We start from the raw sequence: 22,852 nt of genomic DNA on the forward strand, positions 1-22,852 counted from the left end.
AGCCCCAAAATAGTGGCATGTTACCATAAACATCAACTTTCATCAGTTACCTAGCTAATACAATATTCATTAAAATGACAACAGTTTCAGAAAATGGTAACTCAAGTACACTAAATCAGAGGTGAAAATCACAACAGTAATGTGCCACCTAGCAATCTTACCTTGGAATGGTTTCAAAGTTAGGGGAACAGACCAGTTCTGAGATCTTCATTCTAATCCTGGTGACATTGGTGGGATCCTTAAACTCAGCATACTCAATCCATTTCTTAATGGATCTATCTGGATTGTATAAAATTGCCGTAGTTTAGTATTGACACTACAGCATGGAAGCAAATTAAAGTCTTAACAGGAAACTGAAATAAATTGGTTGCACCAGTTAAAATAACAAGGAAACCAAATTCACGAGTTTGCTATTATACTGATATCCCATGGTCTAAACCAGTAACCTGACTCAGTTTGCAGAGAGGAATCATGGGTGTAGAAATTAAAAATGTCAGATTAGTGCTCTGATGAGGATGGTTTGAGAGGGAGTCTCACCCAATATGTAAACAGTGCTAAATCAGCACAGGGAGTAGTAGTTTCTAATGCTGGGTACCTAAAGTGAAATAAACACACTCCCCAGCACTGAATCCTTTCCTTTGATGAATGGAACCAAGGTTCATCTCCCTCTCTCCAAAGCTGCAACTTTTCCCTCCCCCCAAAAATTATTTAAATAATCTGAAACACCATAAAACATCATATTTAAACTAATTTCATTGAGATGATGCTCTCATTTTTAAAACACGCCACAGACTATTATTGTACATAAAGCTCTTTGTGAAATCATTGTTCATTTATTGTCTCACTTCCCATTATATGAGCTAAACATCATTAGCATCGTCTTGAATTATTACTGAATGTTTTATCATGCCTCAGAAGCTGCTCTGTGTTACTTTAGACTTTATTGCTCCCTAATTCTATTTTTGTCCATTAAATAATCTATCTGGGGCATAGGAACAGGATGAGACCATTCAGCCCCTTTAGCTTGTTCCACCAGTCAATTAGATTATGGTTGACCTGTACCTCAACCCTATTGACTTGACTTTGCACCATATGCTTGGATACCTTTACTTAAAAAAAATCTATCAATTTCAGATTTAAAAATTTTCAGTTGACCTCCAGTATTCACAGCCTTTTGGGGAGTTCCAGATTTTCACATTTTGTATGAAAAGGTGTTTCCTGATTTCACTGTAGAATGGCCCAACTCAATTTTAAATGCCTTGTTCCAGACTGACATGAAGAAATAGCTTTTCTGTCTCCACCCTATTAAATTCTTTTATCTGATATGATTATGATGGAGATGTGATCAATGAAAAAACCTTTTTTCTGCAGTGTGTCAGCCATCTTGAGTAAAGTAAAACTAGGCAGTTGTCTATTAAGTGGGTCAGATAGGTCCTACCATAACAATTCTAGAAAGTTATGGTACCAACGGGGGAGAAAGCAACCACTGATTGTTCTATGCTATTGGCAGCATGAAGATAGCTGGAGGATCTCCTATGTTCCCTCTATAGAGCCATCATACAAATTTTCTAAAATACAGCATGTTTATGCCTGGTAGACAATAGGATCTTCATAATATTGTCATTCGAGGTGGGGCAGTAATGGAAGTGGAGATAGATTTAAGAAACTGGATCGAGAAACTATCAGTTAAAGAATTATTGGCACATGGTTGATGGTGTGCTGAGAAGACTCAAGGAATGACAGTGTAGGAAATCAGAAATATCCACTGAGTTACAGAGCACAGCGAACAATCAGCATACCATGCAACAACAAAGGATTAAAAAGAGACAAAACATTTTAGTGCTTTTTAAAAAAAATTTAAAAATATTAAGTCAATACAAAAGAGAGAAACAGCACATTAACCATACCATCTGATCTGTGCTTCAGAAAATTCATGCGGTAACAGGATTTTATATTATATATATATGTAATACATTTCAAAAGTTCACTGTACATTTTGTTTTAAGATTACACTTGTTTTCTGTTGTGTTTAAAATGTTGAGTGTATTGTATGGTTGTAGAAGGCAGGGTATGTAAACTGAAAGAAGTGAAGAGAATGTTGTTTTCTTGTAATAAAATGTCTAATATTTACAAAAGATTTATTAAAACACTGATGACATATCTGTGGCATTATCAATGGTCAGTTAATAAGTGTATACTTTTAAATTCATGATAGTGAAGGAGCTGGGGGACAGAGAGCCTTGCACCAATGTGCCACTTAGCAATCAGAAGTTGAATAACTTGACAGTTGGCATAGTAAAATTAAACGGTAATCATTCACAACAAAGCATGACCAAAATTGTGACACCAGGAAGTAACATGTGACCTGGAAGCAAACATGCATGTTGATCTCTGGGGTGTTGCACATGGGGAATGAAGACCAAGCACGGTATCCAGGTGAAGCCAGGCTAATGTGGACCAGGGCGCAAAGACAGTACAGAGAATGATTACAGCACAGGAGACCATTTAGCCTGTCATCTCTGCGCTGACTCTCCAAAGGATCAATTCTCCCTGTAGCCTGCACATTCTTCCTTTTCAGATAATTCAATTTCCTCTTAAATGAGTTGATTGAAATGGCCTCCACCACATTCTCAAGCAGTGCATTTCAGATCCTAACCACTTCTGCTCTTCTCCTATTTCTTGTGTTAAGCTGTACTGAGCAGTATACTATTGATTCAAATACTATCCATCCATCAAAAAAAAAGGCTAGCTTACATAAAAACTGAATGATGACAACAACTTAACTGTATCTACCATGAAGTGATATCTGTGAAGAGAAATCTGCACAAAGAGAGTATTAATAGATACTGAGGTTTAATTAAACAAGTGCATGTGGAAAGTTCTGAGATTCTTCATGTGGGCATCAATGGGAGCCTCCTAGTCTGGGCACTAAGATCTTTTTAAGCAGCAATATTTACAGAATGCATGATAATGCAATTACAATGGCAATTGTGGTAATTATCACCCTCACATTCATCTTGCGAATCACCACATAGAGTTTTCCAGTTGGTATTAATTCCCAACCCAGATTGATGTTAGTATTGCGATGAATTCTATTATAAAAAGTATAAAAGGTTACAAAATATAGATCTTACATCTTCAGTCCTACTGAAAGAGTTCTGCTGCACATCTTACACACAACTAACTCTGCTGCATATTTCACAAGGCACACTCCTCGCAATATACGTTCAACTCATTATTTAGTAGAGCAGTTCGTAATAATATGTTAGATATTTTGCAAATGCAGCTTAATGTGTAGATTTAGAAGTTTGAACGCTGAGATTTAACCCCTATTACATCAAGCATCCAGGAAATGGAAACTGAAGCACAAATAACTGATATTATGACAATGACCGTGACAAACTGTTTCACCTTGTCCAGAGCAGTAGAACTAGGGGATGAGGAAGTTCAAAATTAACCTGTGGAAACCTCGTTTTAGTGAGTGAATGGAGCGTAATTGGAACAGATTTCCTCAGGAGATGATGGAAGCAGATTGTTTGACAGCCATAGCTCAGTTGATAGCATTCTCTGAATCACAAGGTTCCAGATTCCAAACCTACTTCAAGGCTTGAGCACAGAAATCAAGGCTGACAAACCAGTGGAGTACTGAGGGAGCACTGGACTGTTCGAGGTGCTGTCTTTCAGATGAGACATTGAACTGAGGCCCCATCTGCCAGATCGCATAGATGTAAAAGATCCCAATGCATTAATTCAAAGAAGAGCAGAGGAGTTATCCCCAGTTTCCTGACCAATATTTATCCCTCAATCAATATTACAAAAACAGATTGTGTGGTCATAATCACACTGCTGTTTGTGGAAGTTTGCTGAGCACATACTGGCCTCCATGTTTCCTATATTTACAAGTGACTACACTTCAAAAAGTATTTCATTGGCTGTAAAGCACTTTGATACATTCTACAGTCATGAAAAGCATGATAAATGTAAGCCTTTCTTTCTTTTAGTATTGATTCATTCATAAGTAAATTAGATCAATTTCTTCCAGAAAATAACATTTTGGAATCCAATTTGAAACATGGTGTGTGATGAGTGGAGCATGCTTGGGAACAGCAGGTGACTTTAGACTTGTGGTTAACGTACAAATTAGGACCAGTAGGCCACTCAGCCCCTCAAGCCTGCCCCACCATTCAATAAGATCATGGCTGATCGGATAGTACCCCACATTCAACCCACCCCCAATAACCTCTCACCCCCTTGCCTATCAAGAATCCATCTAGCTCTCTCTTAAAAATATTGGAAGACTCTGCTTCCATTGCCTTTTGAGAGCGAAGAGTTCCAAAGACTCACTGTCCTCTGAGAGAAAAAAATTCTCAACTCTGTCTTAAATGGGCGGCCCCCTATTTTTAAGTCGTGACCCCCTGCCCCCAAGTTCTATATTCTCTCACAAGAGGAAACATCCTTTCCACATCCACCCTGTCAAGACCCATCAGAATCTTATATGTTTCCATCAAGTCACCTCTTACTCTTTAAACTCCAGTGGATAAAAGCCTAGCCTGCCCAATCTTTCCTCATAAGACTACTTTCCATTCCAGGTATTAGTCTAGTTAACCTTCTCTGTGCTTTTTCCAATGCATTTACATCCCTCCTTAAATAAGGAGACCAATACTCCAGATGTGGTCTCACCAATGCCCTGTATAACACAAAGATAGAAACTAAGGGGAGTAGGCCATTCCATCCTTTGAGCCTGCTCCGCCGTTCAATAGGATTATGGCTGATCCTCTATCTCAATGCCATATTCCTGCTTCCACTCCATACCTCTATTATCCAAACATTTATCAATTTCTTTCTTGAATATACTCAGTGACCTGGCCTCCACAGCCTTCTGTGGTAGAGAATTCCACAGGCTGACCACCCTCTGAGCGAAGAAATTTTTCCTCATCTCAGTCCTAAATGGCCCAACCTGTATCTTGAGACTGTGGCCCCTGGTTCTAGACTCCCCAATCAGGGGGAACATCCTCCTTGCATTCAGTCTGATTAGCCCTGTTAGAATTTTATACGTTTCAATCAGATCCCCTCTCATTCTTCTGAACTCTAGTCAATATAGGCCCAGTAGAGCCAATCTCTCCTCATACGACGGTCCTGCCATCCCAAGTATCAGCCTAGTGAACCTTCGCTGCAGTCCCTCTATGGCAAGTGTATTTTTCTTAGTTAGGGAGACTAAAACTGCACGCAATATTCCAGGTGTGGTCACACCAAGGCCTTGTATAACTGCAGTAAGACATCCCTACTTCTGAACTCAAATCCACTTGCAATGAAGGACAGCAAATCATTTACCTTCCTAATTGCTTGCTGCACCTGCCTATTTACTTTTACTGACTGGTGTACAAGGACACCCAGATCTCTTTGCACATCCACATTTCCCAATATATCACCATTTAAATAATATTCTGCCTTTCTGTTTTTCACACTGAAGCGTATAACTTCACAGTTATCTACTGCATCAGCCATGTTTGCCCACACACAACTTATTTAAATCGCCCTGAAGCCTCCTTGCGTCGTCCTCACAACTCCACCCAGTTTTGTGTCACCAGCAAACTTGGAAACATTGCATTTGGTTCTCTCATCCAAGTCATTCATATATATTGTGAATAGCTGGGGACCAAGCACTGATCCCTGCAGTACACACTAGTCACCGCCTGCCACCCAGAAAAAGACCCATTTATTTCCATTCTCTGTTTCTGGTCTGTCATCCAATACTCAATCCGTGCCAGTATATTACACGCAATCCCATGTACTTTAATTTTGCCCACTAGCCTCTTATGTGGAACCTTATTAAAAGCTTCTTGAAATCCAAATACACCACATCCACTGGTTCTCCCTTATCTATTCTACTAGTTGCATCCTCAGAACACTTCAGTAGATTACTTAAGCATGATTTCCCTTTCATAAACCCACGCTGACTTTGTCTAATCCCTTTAATGCTTTCCAAGTGTTCTGTTGCCACATATTTTATAATAGACTCTAGCATTTTCCCCACTACTGATGTTAGGCTAACTGGACTGTAATTCTCTCCCTCCTTTTTTTAAATAGTGGGGTTACATTTGCCACCCTCTAATCTGTAGGAAGTACTCCAGGGTCTATAGAATTTTGGAAGTTGACCACCATTGCACCCAATAAGTACAGTACATCCACTGCTTCCCTTTTATCCACCTTCTTCAAAGAACTCCAATAAATTGGCTAAACATGATTTCCCTTTTACAAAACCATGTTGATTCTGGCTGATTGCTTTGAATTTTTCTAAGTGCCCTGTTATAACGTATTTAATAACAGCTTCTAAACATTTTCCCTATGACAGATGTTAAGCTAACTGGCCTGTAGTTTCCTGCTTTTAGTCTCCCTCCTTTTGAATAAAAGAGTTACATTTGCTATTTTCCAATCTAATGGAGCCTTTCCCAAATTGAGGGAATTTTGGAAAATTAAAACCAATGCATCAACTATCTCACTAGCCACTTCTTTCAAGACCCAGGGATGAAATCCATCAAGACCTGGAGACTTGTCAGCCCGCAGCTCCAATAATTTGCTCAGTACCACTTCCCTGGTGATTGTAATTTTCTTGAGATCCCCCCACTCCCATTTCCTGATTTAAAAGTTTCTGGTTCCTAAAGCTCTCCACTACTGGGGGCTTCCTCACCTCAGGTCTGGGTCTGTTGGAGATTAATATAAGGAGGGATCGAAATAGGCTAAAAGGTAGAGATAAAACAATGGATGGAAATACATTTAAAAATAATGGAAATAGGGGGATCGGAAAGGGGGTGGGGATGGAGGAGAGAATTCATGATCTAAAGTTGTTGAACTCAATATTCAGTCCGGAAGGCTGTAAAGTGCCTAGTCAGAAGATGAGGTGCTGTTCCACCAGTTTGCGTTGAGCTTCACTGGAACATTGCAGCAGGCCAAGGAAGGACATGTGGGCATGAGAGCAGGGTGGGGTGTTGAATGGGAAGCGACAGGGAGGTCTGGGTCATGCTTGCGGACAGACCGAAGGTGTTCTGCAAAGCAGTCACCCAGTCTGCGTTTGGTCTCTCCCTTCCGGACTGAATATTGAGTTCAACAATTTTAGATCATGAACTTTCTCCTCCATCTCCACCCCCTTTCCGATCACCCCCTTTTCCAATAATTTATAGAGATTTTTCTTTTCCCACCTATTTCCATTATTTTTAAATGTATTTCCATCCATTGTTTTATCTCTACCTTTTAGCCTATTTCGATCCCTTTCCCCCCACCCCACATCCACTAGGGCTATCTGTACCTTGCTCATCCTGCTTTCTACCCTTAATGTCACCTATCAGCACATTTCTTAGCTAATATCACCACCGTCAACACCTCTTTGTCCTTTTGTCTATGACATCTTTGGCATTCTCTTCTTTGCCTCTACCGATCACTGGTCCTCTATCCAGCTTTACTTGTCCCACCACCACCAACCCCCCCACCCCCACCCCTTTAAATCAGCTTATATTTCACCTCTCTTCTATTTTTCCTTAGTTCTGTTGAAGAGTCATACGGACTCGAAACGTTTACTGTGTTCCTCTCCACAGATGCTGTCAGACCTGCTGAGTTTTTCCAGGTATTTTTATTTTTGTTTTGGATTTCCAGCATCCGCAGTTTTTTGCTTTTATCGATAGAGATTGATTGTAGCGATTAATCAACAAGTCTATTGCTATTTTATCAGTGGCCACCATGATTGTAGAAGGTGAACTAGATAGGCCTTGTCTTTTCTCATCTAGTAATTTTAAAATTAGGAATATAATTCAAACAATTAATAGACACAATAAACTTTACATACTCGCTCTTTAATAGTTTAAATATTAAAATACTCTACTAAAGCGATAAGCTGGCTTTGTGCACATGAAGTTATCAGCCTTAGCGGATGTGCTGACGACATTGGCACATGACCCACAACCCTCTGATTCAGAGGCAAGGGTGTTAACATTGAGCTAAGGCTAACAGTAAATGCAGTAGGAAGAGGGGAAAGAAAAGGAGCAAGAGATGTGTATTTTTTTAAAATAACTTGCAAGAATAATGAGCAATGAAGATGGACACAGTTTCCCACTTAAAAGGGAAGTCCTATTCTTTCATGTGAGGCAACAGCAGGTGGTTGGTGGGGGAGGCAGCTTATGTATTAGGCTCTGCTACTGTACCTTGGCTGCGCTCCAGAAGACCTTTTTCTTTTTGAAAGGGGCAGGTTTAACTGTCTTCTTCTACAAAAGTTTCTATTTTACAGAATCCAACCCTGGATCCTTTGACCTTTTGTCTCTGTGAAGATTTAACTAAGATCAACAAAACTGTTCTATATTGCAAAGTGTTACAAAGGCGTTAAACAAAAACAACACGGCATAAAAATTCTATTAGACATTACAGTTTGGTGGACTTTCATATTCACAAATGCAACAGTAACAGGTAATTCAAAAAGCGTTATTTAATAAGCTAATAAATACAATTTAACCTTCCCATAGGAAATTCATTTTAAACATTAAAAAAATGAGAGTTTACACACACATTATTTTTGATCTCAATCAACTTCTTCTCAACTAGCACTCAACAAATATATTTTAAACTGACAGCACATCTCTCTGACCCTTGAGCAGTGCAGCTCCAAGGTCTTTCCAATGGATTGCCTCATCCTTTCCCATTCAGAACAAGGATACAGAAGGCAGAACATGAGGTGGAATTTTACTGCCCCATCACGGCAGCAGGGGGGGGGGGGGGGGGGGGGGGCATAAAATGCGGCGAGCTGTTCAAGAGTTCATTGACTTCGGCAGGATTGGAAAAACCCCCTGGCAGAAGGGGCTGTAAAATTCCACCGACAATGCATCATTTCTCTCTCACAGATGACAAAGTACCACCAAAAACTGCAAAGCAACTTCTAAAAGGAACATATTGCACCACATTATATATGTATCAAGCATACTTGGAAGCTGCATCATATGAGTATATATAATTATAAATGTAGATAGCATCAAAAGATTTCCTTATTTAAATATACAAATACTGAAAAGTACTTTTTTTATGTGAAAAACATGTCACTTTTACACAAAGTGTCTCTGCTACACATTTCTCCTCTATGAACATTTATACAATTCAGACTGAAAGTACTTCTAAAAGGGAACATACTGGTAACAGACTTAATGAGATGCAATGGTAGCCAGAGCCATTATGTACACATTAGCAGCATATTCTGAAGAGCTGAGCCCTCTATTATTTATGCAATCTTTCTTGTTAACCTGATCCAATAGCACTATATAATACAAAACTATTTAAAATACCATTTCAATTATATTTACATAGCTTTCCATTTAACCCATTTCCTGTACATTTCTGTCTTTTAGCCACCAAGAGGTTATCATAATTTAACAACGTTATATTTGGAGAGGCCAAGTACTGAACTTCCACTGCACAACATACCATGTGGTAGTTACACATATCACTAATGTCAGGCTGCAGTGAGGGCAGCGTCAGTCAGAATTCCTAGAGGTAGGGTTCACCAAAGATCCTGCGACACTCCATAACTCCAGAGCTGGGAGGCCGGTCACAATTGTAGGTCAGCTTCACCTCACTTGGAGTTAGCCGATCATAAGCTCTCTTATATTCTCGGTCAAATGCGTCTGTTTGAGATATACGAGTTAATAACAGAAACGTGACATGCACAAAAAAAAGTCAATATGAGAAACGAGACAAAAATATTTAAAATTAACTGTTTCTTATAACTTATTTCGCAGTTTGAGATAAATATTTAACAATCCTGCTCACTCATTTAAAATTACATTCTCTTGCAATATTTTGTAGCTTTAATTGTTTTAAAAAAAAATAATAGATTTAATGAGCTGTTTGCAGGTTAACTGTATAATTAAAATGCAAGGTTAAATCTTTTGTATCTGGCAGAATGAAGCAGGGTGCTGCATCCACTAACAAAGTCCCCCTCACAGGGTCAGACAAGGACCAAGTGACTGAGCACACACATCCAGTTCGGAATAAGCATTTAGGAAAGAATCTTAAAACATTGTACGAAATGTTACCTATATCAATGTTGTCTTTCCCAAGTGCCACAAGTGAGAGGAACAGAATCTCTCTGTATAAACTCCTTCAAAGAAGAAATAAAACAAATTACATTTTTTAAAAATAGCTTGAAATAGAAATTATCCTGAACCCTATAGCATATCTTCTAAAACTAAACGTATAGTGTGAAGTATTTATCTTTTGAACTAATTGAGTCATCAACTTTTAACATTAGTCGGTTCTGTCTAGCTAATCCTCTTTAGGGTATATGGTAAAATATTCCCCCACATTCCCAAAGGCCACAGGAGGGCAAGGGATTAAGGCAAATGTCCGATCTACCTACTCATTGCTCATGAGGATTAATGTTTGAAATAGAATTAACTGAATTGGGATGCTTGAAACATTAAACCAGCTGTAGGCTTTCATTTAATACACAAAAGTTGAACTGAGCAAAGTCAAGAGGTGATTGGTTAACATTTTGCTTACCTTTGCCGTTTAAAATGTGGTTGCGTGCTCAGCACCTCTAGAATCTTACTTATTGGCTTACAAATGTCATTCATCTGAATACTCTTCACAATGCTATCCAGAAAATCCTTGTTAAATAAGCAGCCTTCATCTCGCAGTGTTTGAACAAGGGGGTGTTTCTTAGCTGCAAGTGGAAAAAAATTCATTAGTGTTAATTCCAGAATTAAATTCTCATTATTTTGCAACAGGAAATGATGATGTGTAATTTCTCGAAAAGATTTTATTTTTAAAAAATCCACTCTGTTCCGACAGTGAACCTCAGCATCCCTGACTGCAATGCTAATATGTATTCGTCACATAATCTAGTACAGAAAGACCACTAAAGAGCACCTCATTTGAAGTAGTACAATTCTGCTGAATTTTCTTTTCTTTTGGTGACCCACTGAAGACAGGAGACCTTCCAAACCTGTGTTGGAAACTATATGGCAAAAATGGAAAGGGCTATGACTCTTGCACCAGGTCCCTATAAGACTCTTTAGAATTTGAAGGAGTTGTGGTCAAGAGCACCTTTTTACCAGTTGTATCTAACTTGGTTTTATTGGCATTTTGTGTACTGGATAATGGTGAATAGTGCGTATTGTTCCTGAAATTAATTTTTGGTATTTCATTTAAAACAAAGCTCACAGGGGAAACAACGTTGTCCCAAAGAAATGACGAGGACAATTTTGTGCAGGTTAGGTTTCCTTACAAGACACAGGAAGGAACAATCAGTAATGAGGTTTTTGAGGAATTCAGTAAAAGGAAGTTCTGTATGTGTGTGTGTTAATGTGCTTCTTTCTCCTTTTTTTAAATTCATTTACAGGATGCGGGCTTTGCTGGCCATCCCTAGTTGCCCTTGAGAAGGTGGGGTGAGCTGCCTTCTTGAACTGCTGCAGTCCATGTGGTGTAGGTACACCCAGAGTGCTGGTAGGAAGGGAGTTCCAGGATTTTGGCCCAATGACAGTGAAGGAATGGTGATATATTTCCAAGTCAGGGTGGTGAGTGGCTTGGAGGGGAACTTGCAGGTGGTGGTGCTCCCATCAATCTGCTGCCCTTGTCCTCTTAGATGGTAGTGGTTGGGGGTTTGACAGGTGCTGTCTAAGGCGCGTTGGTGAATTCCTGCAGTGCATCTTGTAGGTGGTACACACTGCTGCCACTGTGTGTTGGTGGTGGATGGAGTGAATATTTGTGGATGTGGTGCCAATCAAGCGGGCTGCTTTGTCCTGGACAATGTCAAGCTTCTTGAGTGTTGTGGGAGTTGCACTCATCCCTGCAAGTGGGAATATACCATCACACTCCTGACTTGTGCCTTGTAGATGGTGGATAGGCTTTGGGAAGTCAGGAACTGAGTTACTCATTGTACTACTCCTAGCCTCTGACCTGCTCTTGTAGCCACAGTATTTATATGGCTAGTCCAGTTCAGTTTCTGGTCAATGGTAACCCCCAGGACGTTGATAATGGGGGAGAGATGGTAATGCCAATGAACATCAAGGACCGATGGTTGGATTCTCTCTTGTTGGAGATGGTCATTGCCTGATGCTTGTGTTGTGCGAATGTTACTTGCCACTTGTCAGCCCAAGCCTGAATATTGTCCAGGTCTTGCTGCATTTGGACATGGACTGCTTCAGTATCTGAGGAGTCGTGAATGATGCTGAACATTGTGCAATCATCAGTGCAATCATCAGTGAACATCCCCACTTCTGACCTTATGATGAAGCAGCTGGAGATGGTTGGGCTGAGGGCTCCTCCCTCACTGTATACAACAAGCTGGACTAGTGTTAGTAAAGTTGAGCCTGGTCTAATTGTAATTGATGAATGTGAGAAAAAATTTAAAAATAAATCACTGATGCCCTGTTTGTGCTGAATTAGCTGATGGCCATCAGGGTAGCAATGAAAGGTATTGTTAGCCTCAGTGAGGGAAGGTTAAAAAAAAAATCAGCTGGGGTTTCCATTGCAATTGCTGTCAGTGATCTCCGAACAGGAACAGGATCAGACTCAGCTGTCGATAGCCTGCCAACTCACACGCATGGAGGAAAGTAACTTGGTTTATAATTCTACTAGTGCATCCAACAGGATGTTAACGTTTTCAGGAGAGGAAGAGAGAGAAAGAAATGCGGTATAAAGGCAGCAAAGGAGCAGATGCATAGCTATCACTGCTTATGAGGCAAGGGCACATCCAACAATGTAGCATTTACACTAATTTTAAATTTTACTCACATTCAAAATTGTTATGAGCCAAAAAAATTCTGTTTGGAGTTCTTACACAGAATGAACTGTGTAGTAATTTGTTTCACCAGTGCTTCCTAACGTTTTCCCAGTGTGACCCCATTTTAATGCCTCAGACTTTGCGTGACCCCCAGAGTGAAAGTTTGGGGGGTGTACAGGAGCTGTTGAGTGGGCGGTGAGGTGGGGGAGGCTTCTGTGGTTGAGCGGGTAGGGGTGGAAGCTTTAGTTCTTGTCTCGGGGTTGGGGAAACAGGAGTTGAGTGTGGGGGAAGTTGATGAAAATTGAGGCAGGGTTTTACAAAGAAGCAGCATTCGGGCCTCACAAAGGAGTCCATTAGGCTACATCCACCAACAAAAAAAAGCACAAGCATTTAAAGGGTCTCACTGCTGTCAGAAATCAGTCCGAGCTCCACAGCAGTCATTGCTGCCTCGCAATTGTCACGACCCAGAGTTTGGGAAGCGCCGTGTCACACAGTATGTAGGCTATCACAGACACTGATTGATGGGAAGCTTTTAACAATCCCTGGCCAACTATCAAAAGTTGGGTATTTTCATAACTTTATATACAAAATTAGATTTAGATTTGTTTATGTGTATTTTGGAAAATTCACACTGTACATTCGTAAAACCTGCAGTTTAAAAGTTGTCTATGGCAAAGAAATTAGAAGCACAGAAATTCATACACAGGACATTAATTTCATTATTAAATAAGAAAATATACTGCAGTTAAACTATAAAAACAACAAATAATTAGTGGAAGGCATTTTCTCTAAAAATAATGAAACTTCGATTTAAAAGATAATTAGTAAATTGAACTACAGCTGACAAACAATGAAGAACAAATTTGACACTCACTCTCAAATAAAAGAGTGTAATTAAGACCTGTGAAGACAGAGAAAGTTCTGTTAGTTGCATTAAGAATGCAGACTTTGGTAAAACAACTACACTCAAGCGGCTGCTTATTCAAACTTTAAGTCTGTCTCTTTTAAACACAATTTCTTTAGATATACTGGCACAAGGCTAGCCAATTGATAGTCTGTGAAGGTGACACACTCTCAGATCTGCATGGCTCAGATGAAGAACTCATGGTGTATGTAAACTTGAACAGATTTTTAGATGTGGAAGAAACCCCTAGCTATTTTCCCAGAGTAACTGAACCATATTGACAGGAACTCAGAGCCTGGTGCCGGGCTGATGACTCAGGTTCCTCAACAATGTAAAAGACTCTTCTCCAACGTCTTAAGCCCTCACTTTGTCAGTCTGCATGGAAGGAGACAAGCAGTGGCTAAATTAAAGTTAAAAGAATTGAATCAGGCGTTTGACATTCTCATCATTGTAAAGTTGCCAGGAACAAAGTGAAATTTGAAGCATTGAAATAAAAGCAAATGGCAACATTAACTTAAAACATGCTTGAAAACAAAATGTTCAAAATGTAAAAGATGAACCAAGTACCAGAAGAATTTACTGCAGCACATTGGGCATGTCTGAGGAGGCAAAAATATTGCACACATCTTTCACCATCCAAAGATCTTCAGTGCGTGGGAGCTTAAGAGTTTGATACAAGCACATTTTTGTATTTAGAGTATGTTTTAATGCTGTTTGATGGCTGCCACTAATGTAGAGATGTAACTAGAGCTTCATTTACATACTAGCCCATGCAAAACATCTGTAAACAGAAAGATACTGAAAAGCCTGTAAAACATTGGGAATAAAACTCAAGTCATGGCAAGTAAATTAACAGATTCCATAATGTACATTATGCAATTTCCAACAACAAATTGCATTTATATAGCAGCTATAGCACATGAAAGTGTTTCAAGGCACTTCATGAATAGCGATAGCCAGTCAAAAATTGACACTGAGCAAAGGAGGAAAGATGACAAGTGATGACTAAAAGCTTGGTTGGAGGTAGGTTTACAGGATGTGAAGGTAAGTATGGGGTAGACTTGGGGCGGGAACTTCAGACCCAGAGAGCTGAAGGCACAGCTGCCAATATAGGGGTTGAAGGGGCAAGAGGTCAATGTTTTCAGCATGCAGAGATCTGAGGGTGGTAGGGCTGGAGGCTACAGAGACAGGGAGGAGTGATGCCATGGAGGGATTTGAGCACAAGCGGGAGATGTTAAAGTAGTGGTAATGTTACTAGCCTAGCGATCCACAGGCCCAGTTAATCCTCTGGGGACACAGGTTCAAATCCCACCATGGCAGCTGGTAGAACTTAAATTCAATGAATAAAATTGGGAATTGAAAACCAGTAATGGTGACAATGAAACTATCATTGATTGTCATAAAAACCCATCTGGTTCAGTAATGCCTTTTAGGGAGGATAATCTGCCATCTTCACATGGTCTGGCCCACATGCGACTCCAGATCTGTTGACGACTCTTAACTGTCCTCTGAAATGGCCTAGCAAGCCACTCGGTTCAAAGGTAATTTGGGATGGGCAATAAATGCTGGCCTTGCCAGTGATGGCCACCTCCCATGAAAGAATAAATAAAAAGAAGGATGAGAAATTAAGTTTCTTTCAAGGTGTTGCTAACCATGAGGCAGCAAACACATGGGTAACTGGTAAACATGACTTGGTTCAGGTTAGGGTATGGACAGCAAAGTTTTGGATGAGTTGAAGTTTTCAGAGGGTGGAGACTGGCAGGCTGGCCATGAGAACGTAGGAATACCCCAGGCCAGAGGTGATAAAAGCACAGAAATATAAGTACTGTATACAAGTAATTGCAGCTGCACATTGATAATTTTTTTAAAAAATCCCATTAACATCCAGCCGTTTCTTTTGAAAAAGTACAGCTTAAAACTGGTTGGGAGAGGTGATCACACCCAACAGCGTGAGAAAGTAAATTAATATCAGCACACACTTACATGGGGTACATCAGAAATCATATAATTTCAACAATATTTCGGTTATATAATTCAAGTGAACAGTGAGCCCATTAATATCATATGGTTCTTTTTTCTTGATACAATCTCAAGGCATTAATTATCTGTAAAACATGAACTTGCACTCACTCTTAGCATTCCAAAGGATGTAAAAAGGCTGACTGGGATCTTGATGCAATTTCAGATTGTCCCACAGCATCTGAATTAGAACATGTTTACTGTCCTCTGACATCCAGCTACGAGGAATCTGTAAAATACAACACTTTTAACGCTTGCAAGAGATCCAATAGCAGTCCTGCACAGAGAAAGCATATATTAAAGCTATACTAATTGGTTATGCTACATAAAACAGCAATCTATGGAGATTATGAGCTGAGGCATGACTACACAAAAAGGGATCGAAAAAGCTGTAAGCGGAACAGTTCTATAACCACAGCCTTCTGAACTCGACATTAATGTAATAAACTGGAATCACTTGGTGACATCTCCCAGCTGTTAAGGATGTCAACTTTAGGTTTTCACACTGGTTAGCAACTGGTTGTTGGTCTGAACTTTTAGTTTATAAAGTCTTATGCTTTAATATACTTTTATTGCAAATATAACTTTTTTTTGTACCATGGCCCACTAACCCATTTGTCTAATTATTGACTTTGTGCTTCCAAACTTGCATTATATCTGAGGAAAACCATTGAGTTGTGTACCAGCAGGATGAACAATTATTGGTTATAGGTCTGCTGGTGGTGGTATTGGGAATAATTTGAATTAAGTACCACACAGTATTAAAGCATTTTGGTGCACATATAATTTTCCCTTTAGCCCTTAAATGAGACTAGTGACAACAATGAAGAAGCTTTGCTTGCTACTGACTTACTGTCACGCCCTTGTTGCAGTGTTCTGAAGTTAGTACGAGTCCTGGCAAGTTGGTGGGTAGATCAATACGCCGGAAGTACCATACCAAATTCCAGAATACAATTGGATGGTGATCCACAAATGTTGCCATGGATATCACTTGATCACCTTCATTCTCAAGCAAACTTTCCAGCTCTTTCCACAACACCAAGGGGCTCAAATAAGGAACTGTTATAGGATCAGGATTCGGTAATTGCCATTCAAAGCCCAATGGATCCTACAAAAATAAATGGGGGTGAATTTTTTTCTACAATGACTGTGACTCAGAGATTTGGTCTTAAAATTAAAGCAAGGAATATATTCCAAAAATAAGTCATTTGAATATTAAAATAAAAGCAAACGCAATCTGTACTTCCATACGAACTAACCAAGTAGGCCATTTGGCCCCTGCCATTTGATAAGATCATGGCTAATCTTATTGTGGCCTCTTCTTTCCTGTCTATCCCTTATACCCTTTGACTCCCTGGTCAGTCAAGAATCTATCTCACTCAGCCTTAAAAATGTTCATTGACCTAGCCTCCACTGTTCTCGTATTCCTCATATTTCAGTAGAATAATTGACACACTTGGCCTTCTGCACCTCCTGCTTCAATCTATAAATGCATGAATGATGAAGCACTGAACATGAATGATCCCTCAACCTTCACCTGCCTGTTCAACCTGCCCTATCGGACTGAGGGGTTCTGACTTGCTAATTATACATTACAGGACCGTGTACCCATAATTACTCAAATGCAGACATCTAAAGCTTCCTAAAAATCTATTATTTAAAGGGGAAGGAAGCCCTTTGGGAGTATGAAATATTCCACACCAACATATCAGGGGAATATTGACTGGTCGTCTAAAGGTCAATTTTCTGACCAGCATGGAGCTTCTCAAGTTAGCAACAAACACATGCAGTGCTTTGAACAAAAAGTACATTCTATTGATATTCCTTCTCCTTCATTATACCCAACTAATCAATTGGACTTGCACCTTTTCCTCACTCATTCAGTCACATACCGTTGAATCATTCAGATTTGTTGGGAGGCTGCCTGTTGGAACAGTGTGGATGTGTCGCCGAGTGCTAGGTTCCTCAGATATAGAGCCACATCCACTGATGCTTCGTGCAATTGTCTGCCCCAACAACAGGGATTCACCATGCCATCTCTCTGAAGGTATCTGAATGCATCTTGCTGACAAAGGTTGGTCACTTCTGGCAATAAGAAATAACTTTTAGAGAAAGGATAAATTGGCTTGTAAAATTCTCATAAAAAATGAACTATAATTCCACTGACATTTGTAGAGAAATGTTTACACACTCATCAAGATTCAACTATAGTTCATTTTTCCAAAAACATGAATTAGCAAACCTTCATTCCACATGTGTTTTAAATCATTATTTACATTGAATTGCCAAATAAAATTCAGAAAAGTCACAACAAAATATTTATTTTACAGAAGTGCTCAGTCTTCTAAAATCTTGTTGTTCTGAGCTAACACTTGGGCAGGAAATGACTTTATTTTAATGCAAGTGGACTAAACACAAACAGATTAATAGCCTTCAATGTGGGGAGGACCAATTCCATAAAATAAATGCCCACACCCTCAGTTTAACGATTACTCACACCAGTGTGCTTCTTTCTCACTTGAAACAGGATGGGACTCATCTTAATATCATATGTGTAATCTTACATTACAATAGTGACATTTCAAAAGTACCTAATTGGCTGTAAAAGGCTTTGGGATGTCCTGAAGTCAGGAAAGGTATTGTATATAAATATATAATTATTTTTCTTCCACATGCTTGCAGTCCTCATTTCTTTCTTCCCTCATCAACTAAACTAGACCACAGGGTTCCTCCCACTCTCCAAGCTGAATCCAAACTAAGGTGTTCTACTCTCACTGTAAATCTCATGGTATTGTATGCATCCTGAAGGTTAGTACACATACAAATAACATTGTTTACCATTCTCTCTCCTCAAGCTACTGTTCTCCTTTCCTTCAAACCTGCCTTCATTGATCCTCCCCCCAAAGAATCAATCCTTGATCTCTCCATCCTTGCAATCTACTGCCCCATTCCCAACCTCTCTCTCCTCTTCAAAGTTCTTAAATGTGTTGTCACCTCCCAGAACTGCACGTGCGAATCCCACCCATTAGGTTTCTGCTCCAACACATTACAGAAGAACTTATCAGTATCACAAGCATCATCCTATGTGACTGTGAAAAACGTAAACCATCCGTTCTTGTCCTTCTTGACCTGTCTGCTACCTCTGACAAAGGTGATCATATCAACCTCCTCCAATCCCTCCTGAATGTCCTCCACATTCTTATCTATCTCATCCAGAGAATCACCTGAATTGGCTTTTCTCTGTACTCCCATATCCTCCATGAGGTGCTGTGGGCCATCAGCAACAGCAGAATTGTACCCAAACATAATCTGCAACCTCATGGCCCAGCATATTCCTCACTCTACCATTACCATCAAGCCAGGGGATCAACCGTGGTTCAATGAAGAGTGCAGAAGGGCATGCCAGGAGCAGCAACAGGCATACCTAAAATATGAGGTGTCAACTTGGTGAAGCTATAACACAGGACTACTTGTGTAGCAAACAGCATAAGCAGCAAGTGACAGGGCTAAACGATCCCACAACCAACACTTCAGGTTTAAGCTCTGCAGTCCTGCCACATCCAGTTGTGAATGGTGGTGGACAATTAAACAACTCATTGGACAAGGAGGCTCCACAAATATCCTCATCCTCAATGATGGAGGAGCCCAGCTTATCAGTGCAAAATATAAGGCTGATGCATTTGCTACAATCTTCAACCAGAATTGCCGAGTGGATGATTCATCTCGGTCTCCTCCAGAGGTCTCCAGCATCACAGAAGCCAGTCTTCAACCAATTCGATTCACTCCATGTGATATCAAGAAATGGCTGAAGGCATTGGATACTGCAAAGGCTATGGGCCCTGACAATATCCGGCAATACTACTGAAGGCTTGTGCTCCAGAACTTGCCATGCCCCTAGCCAAGCTGTTCCAGTACAGCTACAACACTGGCATCTACTTGGCTATTTGGAAAATTGCCCAGGTATGTCCTGTCCACAAGAAGCAGGACAAATTCAATCAGCCAATTACCGCCCCATCAGTCTACTCTAGTTCATCAGTAAAGTAATGGAAGGGGTCATCAACAGTGCTATCAAACGGTACTTGCTTAGCAATAACCTGCTCACTGACACCCAGTTTGGGTTCCGCCAGGGCCATTCGGCTCTTGACCTCATTACAGCCTTGGTTCAAACATGGACAAAAGAGCTGAACTCCCAAGGTGAGGTGAGAGTGACTGCACTTGACATCAAGGCAGCATTTGACCGAGTGTGGCATCAAGGAGCCCTAGCAAAACTGGAGTCAATGGGAATCAGGAGGAAAGTTCTCCACTGGTTGGAGTCATACCTAGCACAAAGGAAGATGGTTGCGGTTGTTGGAGGTCAGTCATCTCAGCTCCAGGACATCACTGCAGGAGTTCCTCAGGGTAGTGTCGTCAGCCTTACCATCTTCAGCTGCTTCATCAATGACCTTCCATCATAAGGTCAGAAGTAGGGATGTTCGCTGATGATTGCACAATATTCAGCACCATCCGCGACTCCTCAGATACTGAAGCAGTCTATGTCCAAATACAGCAAGACCTGGACAATATACAGGCTTGGGCTGACAAATGGCAAGTAACATTTGCACCACATAAGTGTCAGGTAATGACCATCTCCAACAAGAGAGAATCCAACCACTGGCCCTTGATGTTCAATGGCATTACTATCAATGAATCCCCCACTATCAACATCCTGGAGTTACCATTGACCAGAAACTGAACTGGACTAGCCAGTAGCTACATGAACTGGTCAGAGGCTAGGAATAGTACGCTGAGTAACCCACCTCCTGACTTCCCAAAGCCTGTCCACCATCTACAAGGTGTAAGTCAGGAGTGTGATGGAATACTCCCCACTTACGTGGATGAGCACAGCTCTGACAACACTCAAGAAGCTTGACTGTCCAGGTCAAAGCAGCCCACTTGATTGGCATCACATCCACAAACATTCACTCCTTCCACCACCGACGCACAGTAGCTGCAGCGTGTACCATCTACAAGATGCACTGCAGGAATTAAGCAAGGCTCCTTCGACAACACCTTCCAAACCCACAACCACTATCATCTAGAAGGACAAGGACAGCAGACAGATGGGAACACCACCACCTAGAAGTTCCCCTCCAAGTCACTCACCATCGTGACATGGAAATATATTTCCGTTCCTTCACTGCTGCTGAGTCAAAATCTTGGAGCTCCCTTCCTAACAGCACTATGGGCGCACCCACACCACATGGACTGCAGTGCTTCTAGAAGGCAGCTCACCACCACCTTCTCAAGGGCAACTATGGATGAGCAATAAATGCAGGCCCAGCCAGCGAAGCCCACAGCCCATGAATGAATAAAAAAAAACTTAACGACCCAGCCTCTACAGCCCTCTGCACTAAAGAATTCCACAGATTCACTACCCTCAGAAGAAATTTCTCCTCATCTCTGTCTTAAATGGGTGACCACTTACTCTGAGATTATGCCCTCTGGTCCTAGGCTCTCCCACAAGGGGAAACAACCTCTCAGCATCTACCCTGTCACGCTCCCTAAGAATCTTATATGTTTCAATAAGGTTGCGTCGCGTTCTTCTGAACTCCAATGAGTACAGGCCCTATCTATATAAACTCTCCTCATAAGAAATACCTCCATACCTGGGATCAACCTAGTGAACCTTCTCTGGACTGCCTCCAATGCCAGTATATCTTTCTTTAGATAAAGGGGACCACAGTATTTGAGGTGTGGTCTAGCTAGTGCCTTGTATAGTTTTAGCAATACTTCCTTATTTTTATGCTCCATTTCCTTTGAAATAAAGCCAACATTCCATTTGTCTTCCCTATTACCTGCTGAACCCCCAAATCCTCCTGTGCTGAAGCTTTCTGCAGTCTTTCTCCTTTTAAATAATATTCAGCTCCTCTATTCTTCCTGCCAAAGTGCATAACCTCACATTTTCCCACATTATATTCCATCTGCCAAGTTTTTGCACAATCACATAACCTGTCCATATCCCTTTATAGACTCTGTGTCATCCTCAACACTTGCGCTCTCACCTATTTTTGTGTCATCAGCAAAATTTGGTGACAGTACATTCACTTCTCTCATTATTGCAAATAATTGTAGCCCCAGCACTCATCCCTGTGGCACTCCACTAGTTACAGGTTGCCATCCTGAAAATGCTCCCCTTATCCCAACTCTCTGTCTTCTATTATTTAGCCAATCGTCTATCCATGCTAATGTACTACCTCCAACACCATGGGCTCTTATCTTATTAAGTAGTCTTATGTGCGGTACCTTATCAAACGCTTTTTGGAAATCCAAATATATTACATCTACTGGTCCCCTTGATATATCCTGCTTGTTACCTCCTCAAAGAATTCCAATAAATTTATTAGGCACGATTTCCCCTTCATGAAGCCATGCTGACTCTGCTCGATTATATTTCGCATTTCTAAATGCTCTGCTATTACATCCTTTATAATAGACTCTAACATTTTCCCAATGACGGATGTTAAGCTAACTGGCCGATAGTTGCATGTTTTTTCTCTCCCTCCCTTTTTGAATAAGGTTATTACATTGGCAGTTTTCCAATCCTCTGAGACTTTTCCAGAATCTAAGGATTCTTGGAAGATCACTACCAGTACATCCACTATCTCTGTAGCTATTTCCTTTAATATCCTAGGATGCAACCCATCAGGTCCAGGCGACTTATCAGCCTTTAGCCCCATCAGTTTCCCTAGTGTTTTTTCTCTAGTGATAGTTATTGCATTTATTCCCTCCCCCACTTTTGCTCCTTGATTATTTAGTATTTTTGGAATGCTACTAGTGTCTTCTACCATGAAGATTGATGCAAAGTATTTATTTAACTCCTCCGCCATTTCCTGGTCCCCCATTATTATTTCCCCAGCCTCATTCTCTAAGGGGCCTATGTTCACTTTGGCCTTGCTCCTCCTTTTTATATATTTAAAGAAGCTCTTACTGTCCATTTTTATATTACTTGCCAGTTTATCCTGAAAGATTATTTTCTCCCTCATTACTTTTTCTGGTTACCTTTTGTTGGTTTTTAAAACTTTAGTAATCCTCTGGGTTACCACTAACCTTTGCCACATTGTATGTTTTTTCTTTCAATTTGATACAATCCTTAACTTACTTGGTTAACCATGGTTGGTTTATCCCCTTCCTAG

General features: G+C 40.5%; 1 protein-coding gene across 13 annotated transcripts in view; it reads right to left on the bottom strand.

The window, feature by feature from the left end:
- Nucleotides 1-8,766: 8,766 nt before the first annotated feature.
- Nucleotides 8,767-22,852, bottom strand: part of dennd4a (DENN/MADD domain containing 4A) — a 163,976-nt gene continuing 149,890 nt past the window's right edge. For 9 of the 13 annotated variants that reach the window (XM_041174938.1, XM_041174937.1, XM_041174936.1 and 6 more), the window contains 7 exons: nucleotides 17,573-17,765; nucleotides 16,534-16,788; nucleotides 15,792-15,909; nucleotides 13,632-13,658; nucleotides 10,534-10,696; nucleotides 10,068-10,132; nucleotides 8,767-9,656 (listed from right to left, as the gene is read on the bottom strand). In XM_041174938.1, the coding sequence (XP_041030872.1) occupies nucleotides 9,520-9,656; nucleotides 10,068-10,132; nucleotides 10,534-10,696; nucleotides 13,632-13,658; nucleotides 15,792-15,909; nucleotides 16,534-16,788; nucleotides 17,573-17,765 (958 nt within the window). In that variant the 3' untranslated portion in view covers nucleotides 8,767-9,519. The remainder of the gene's footprint in view (nucleotides 9,657-10,067; nucleotides 10,133-10,533; nucleotides 10,697-13,631; nucleotides 13,659-15,791; nucleotides 15,910-16,533; nucleotides 16,789-17,572; nucleotides 17,766-22,852) is intronic. The other 4 variants (XM_041174942.1, XM_041174940.1, XM_041174941.1 and 1 more) reach the window with 1 other exon arrangement.

The sequence above is a fragment of the Carcharodon carcharias genome, chromosome 26 (assembly GCF_017639515.1).
Source record: "Carcharodon carcharias isolate sCarCar2 chromosome 26, sCarCar2.pri, whole genome shotgun sequence".
NCBI classification, from domain to species: Eukaryota; Metazoa; Chordata; class Chondrichthyes; order Lamniformes; family Lamnidae; genus Carcharodon; species Carcharodon carcharias.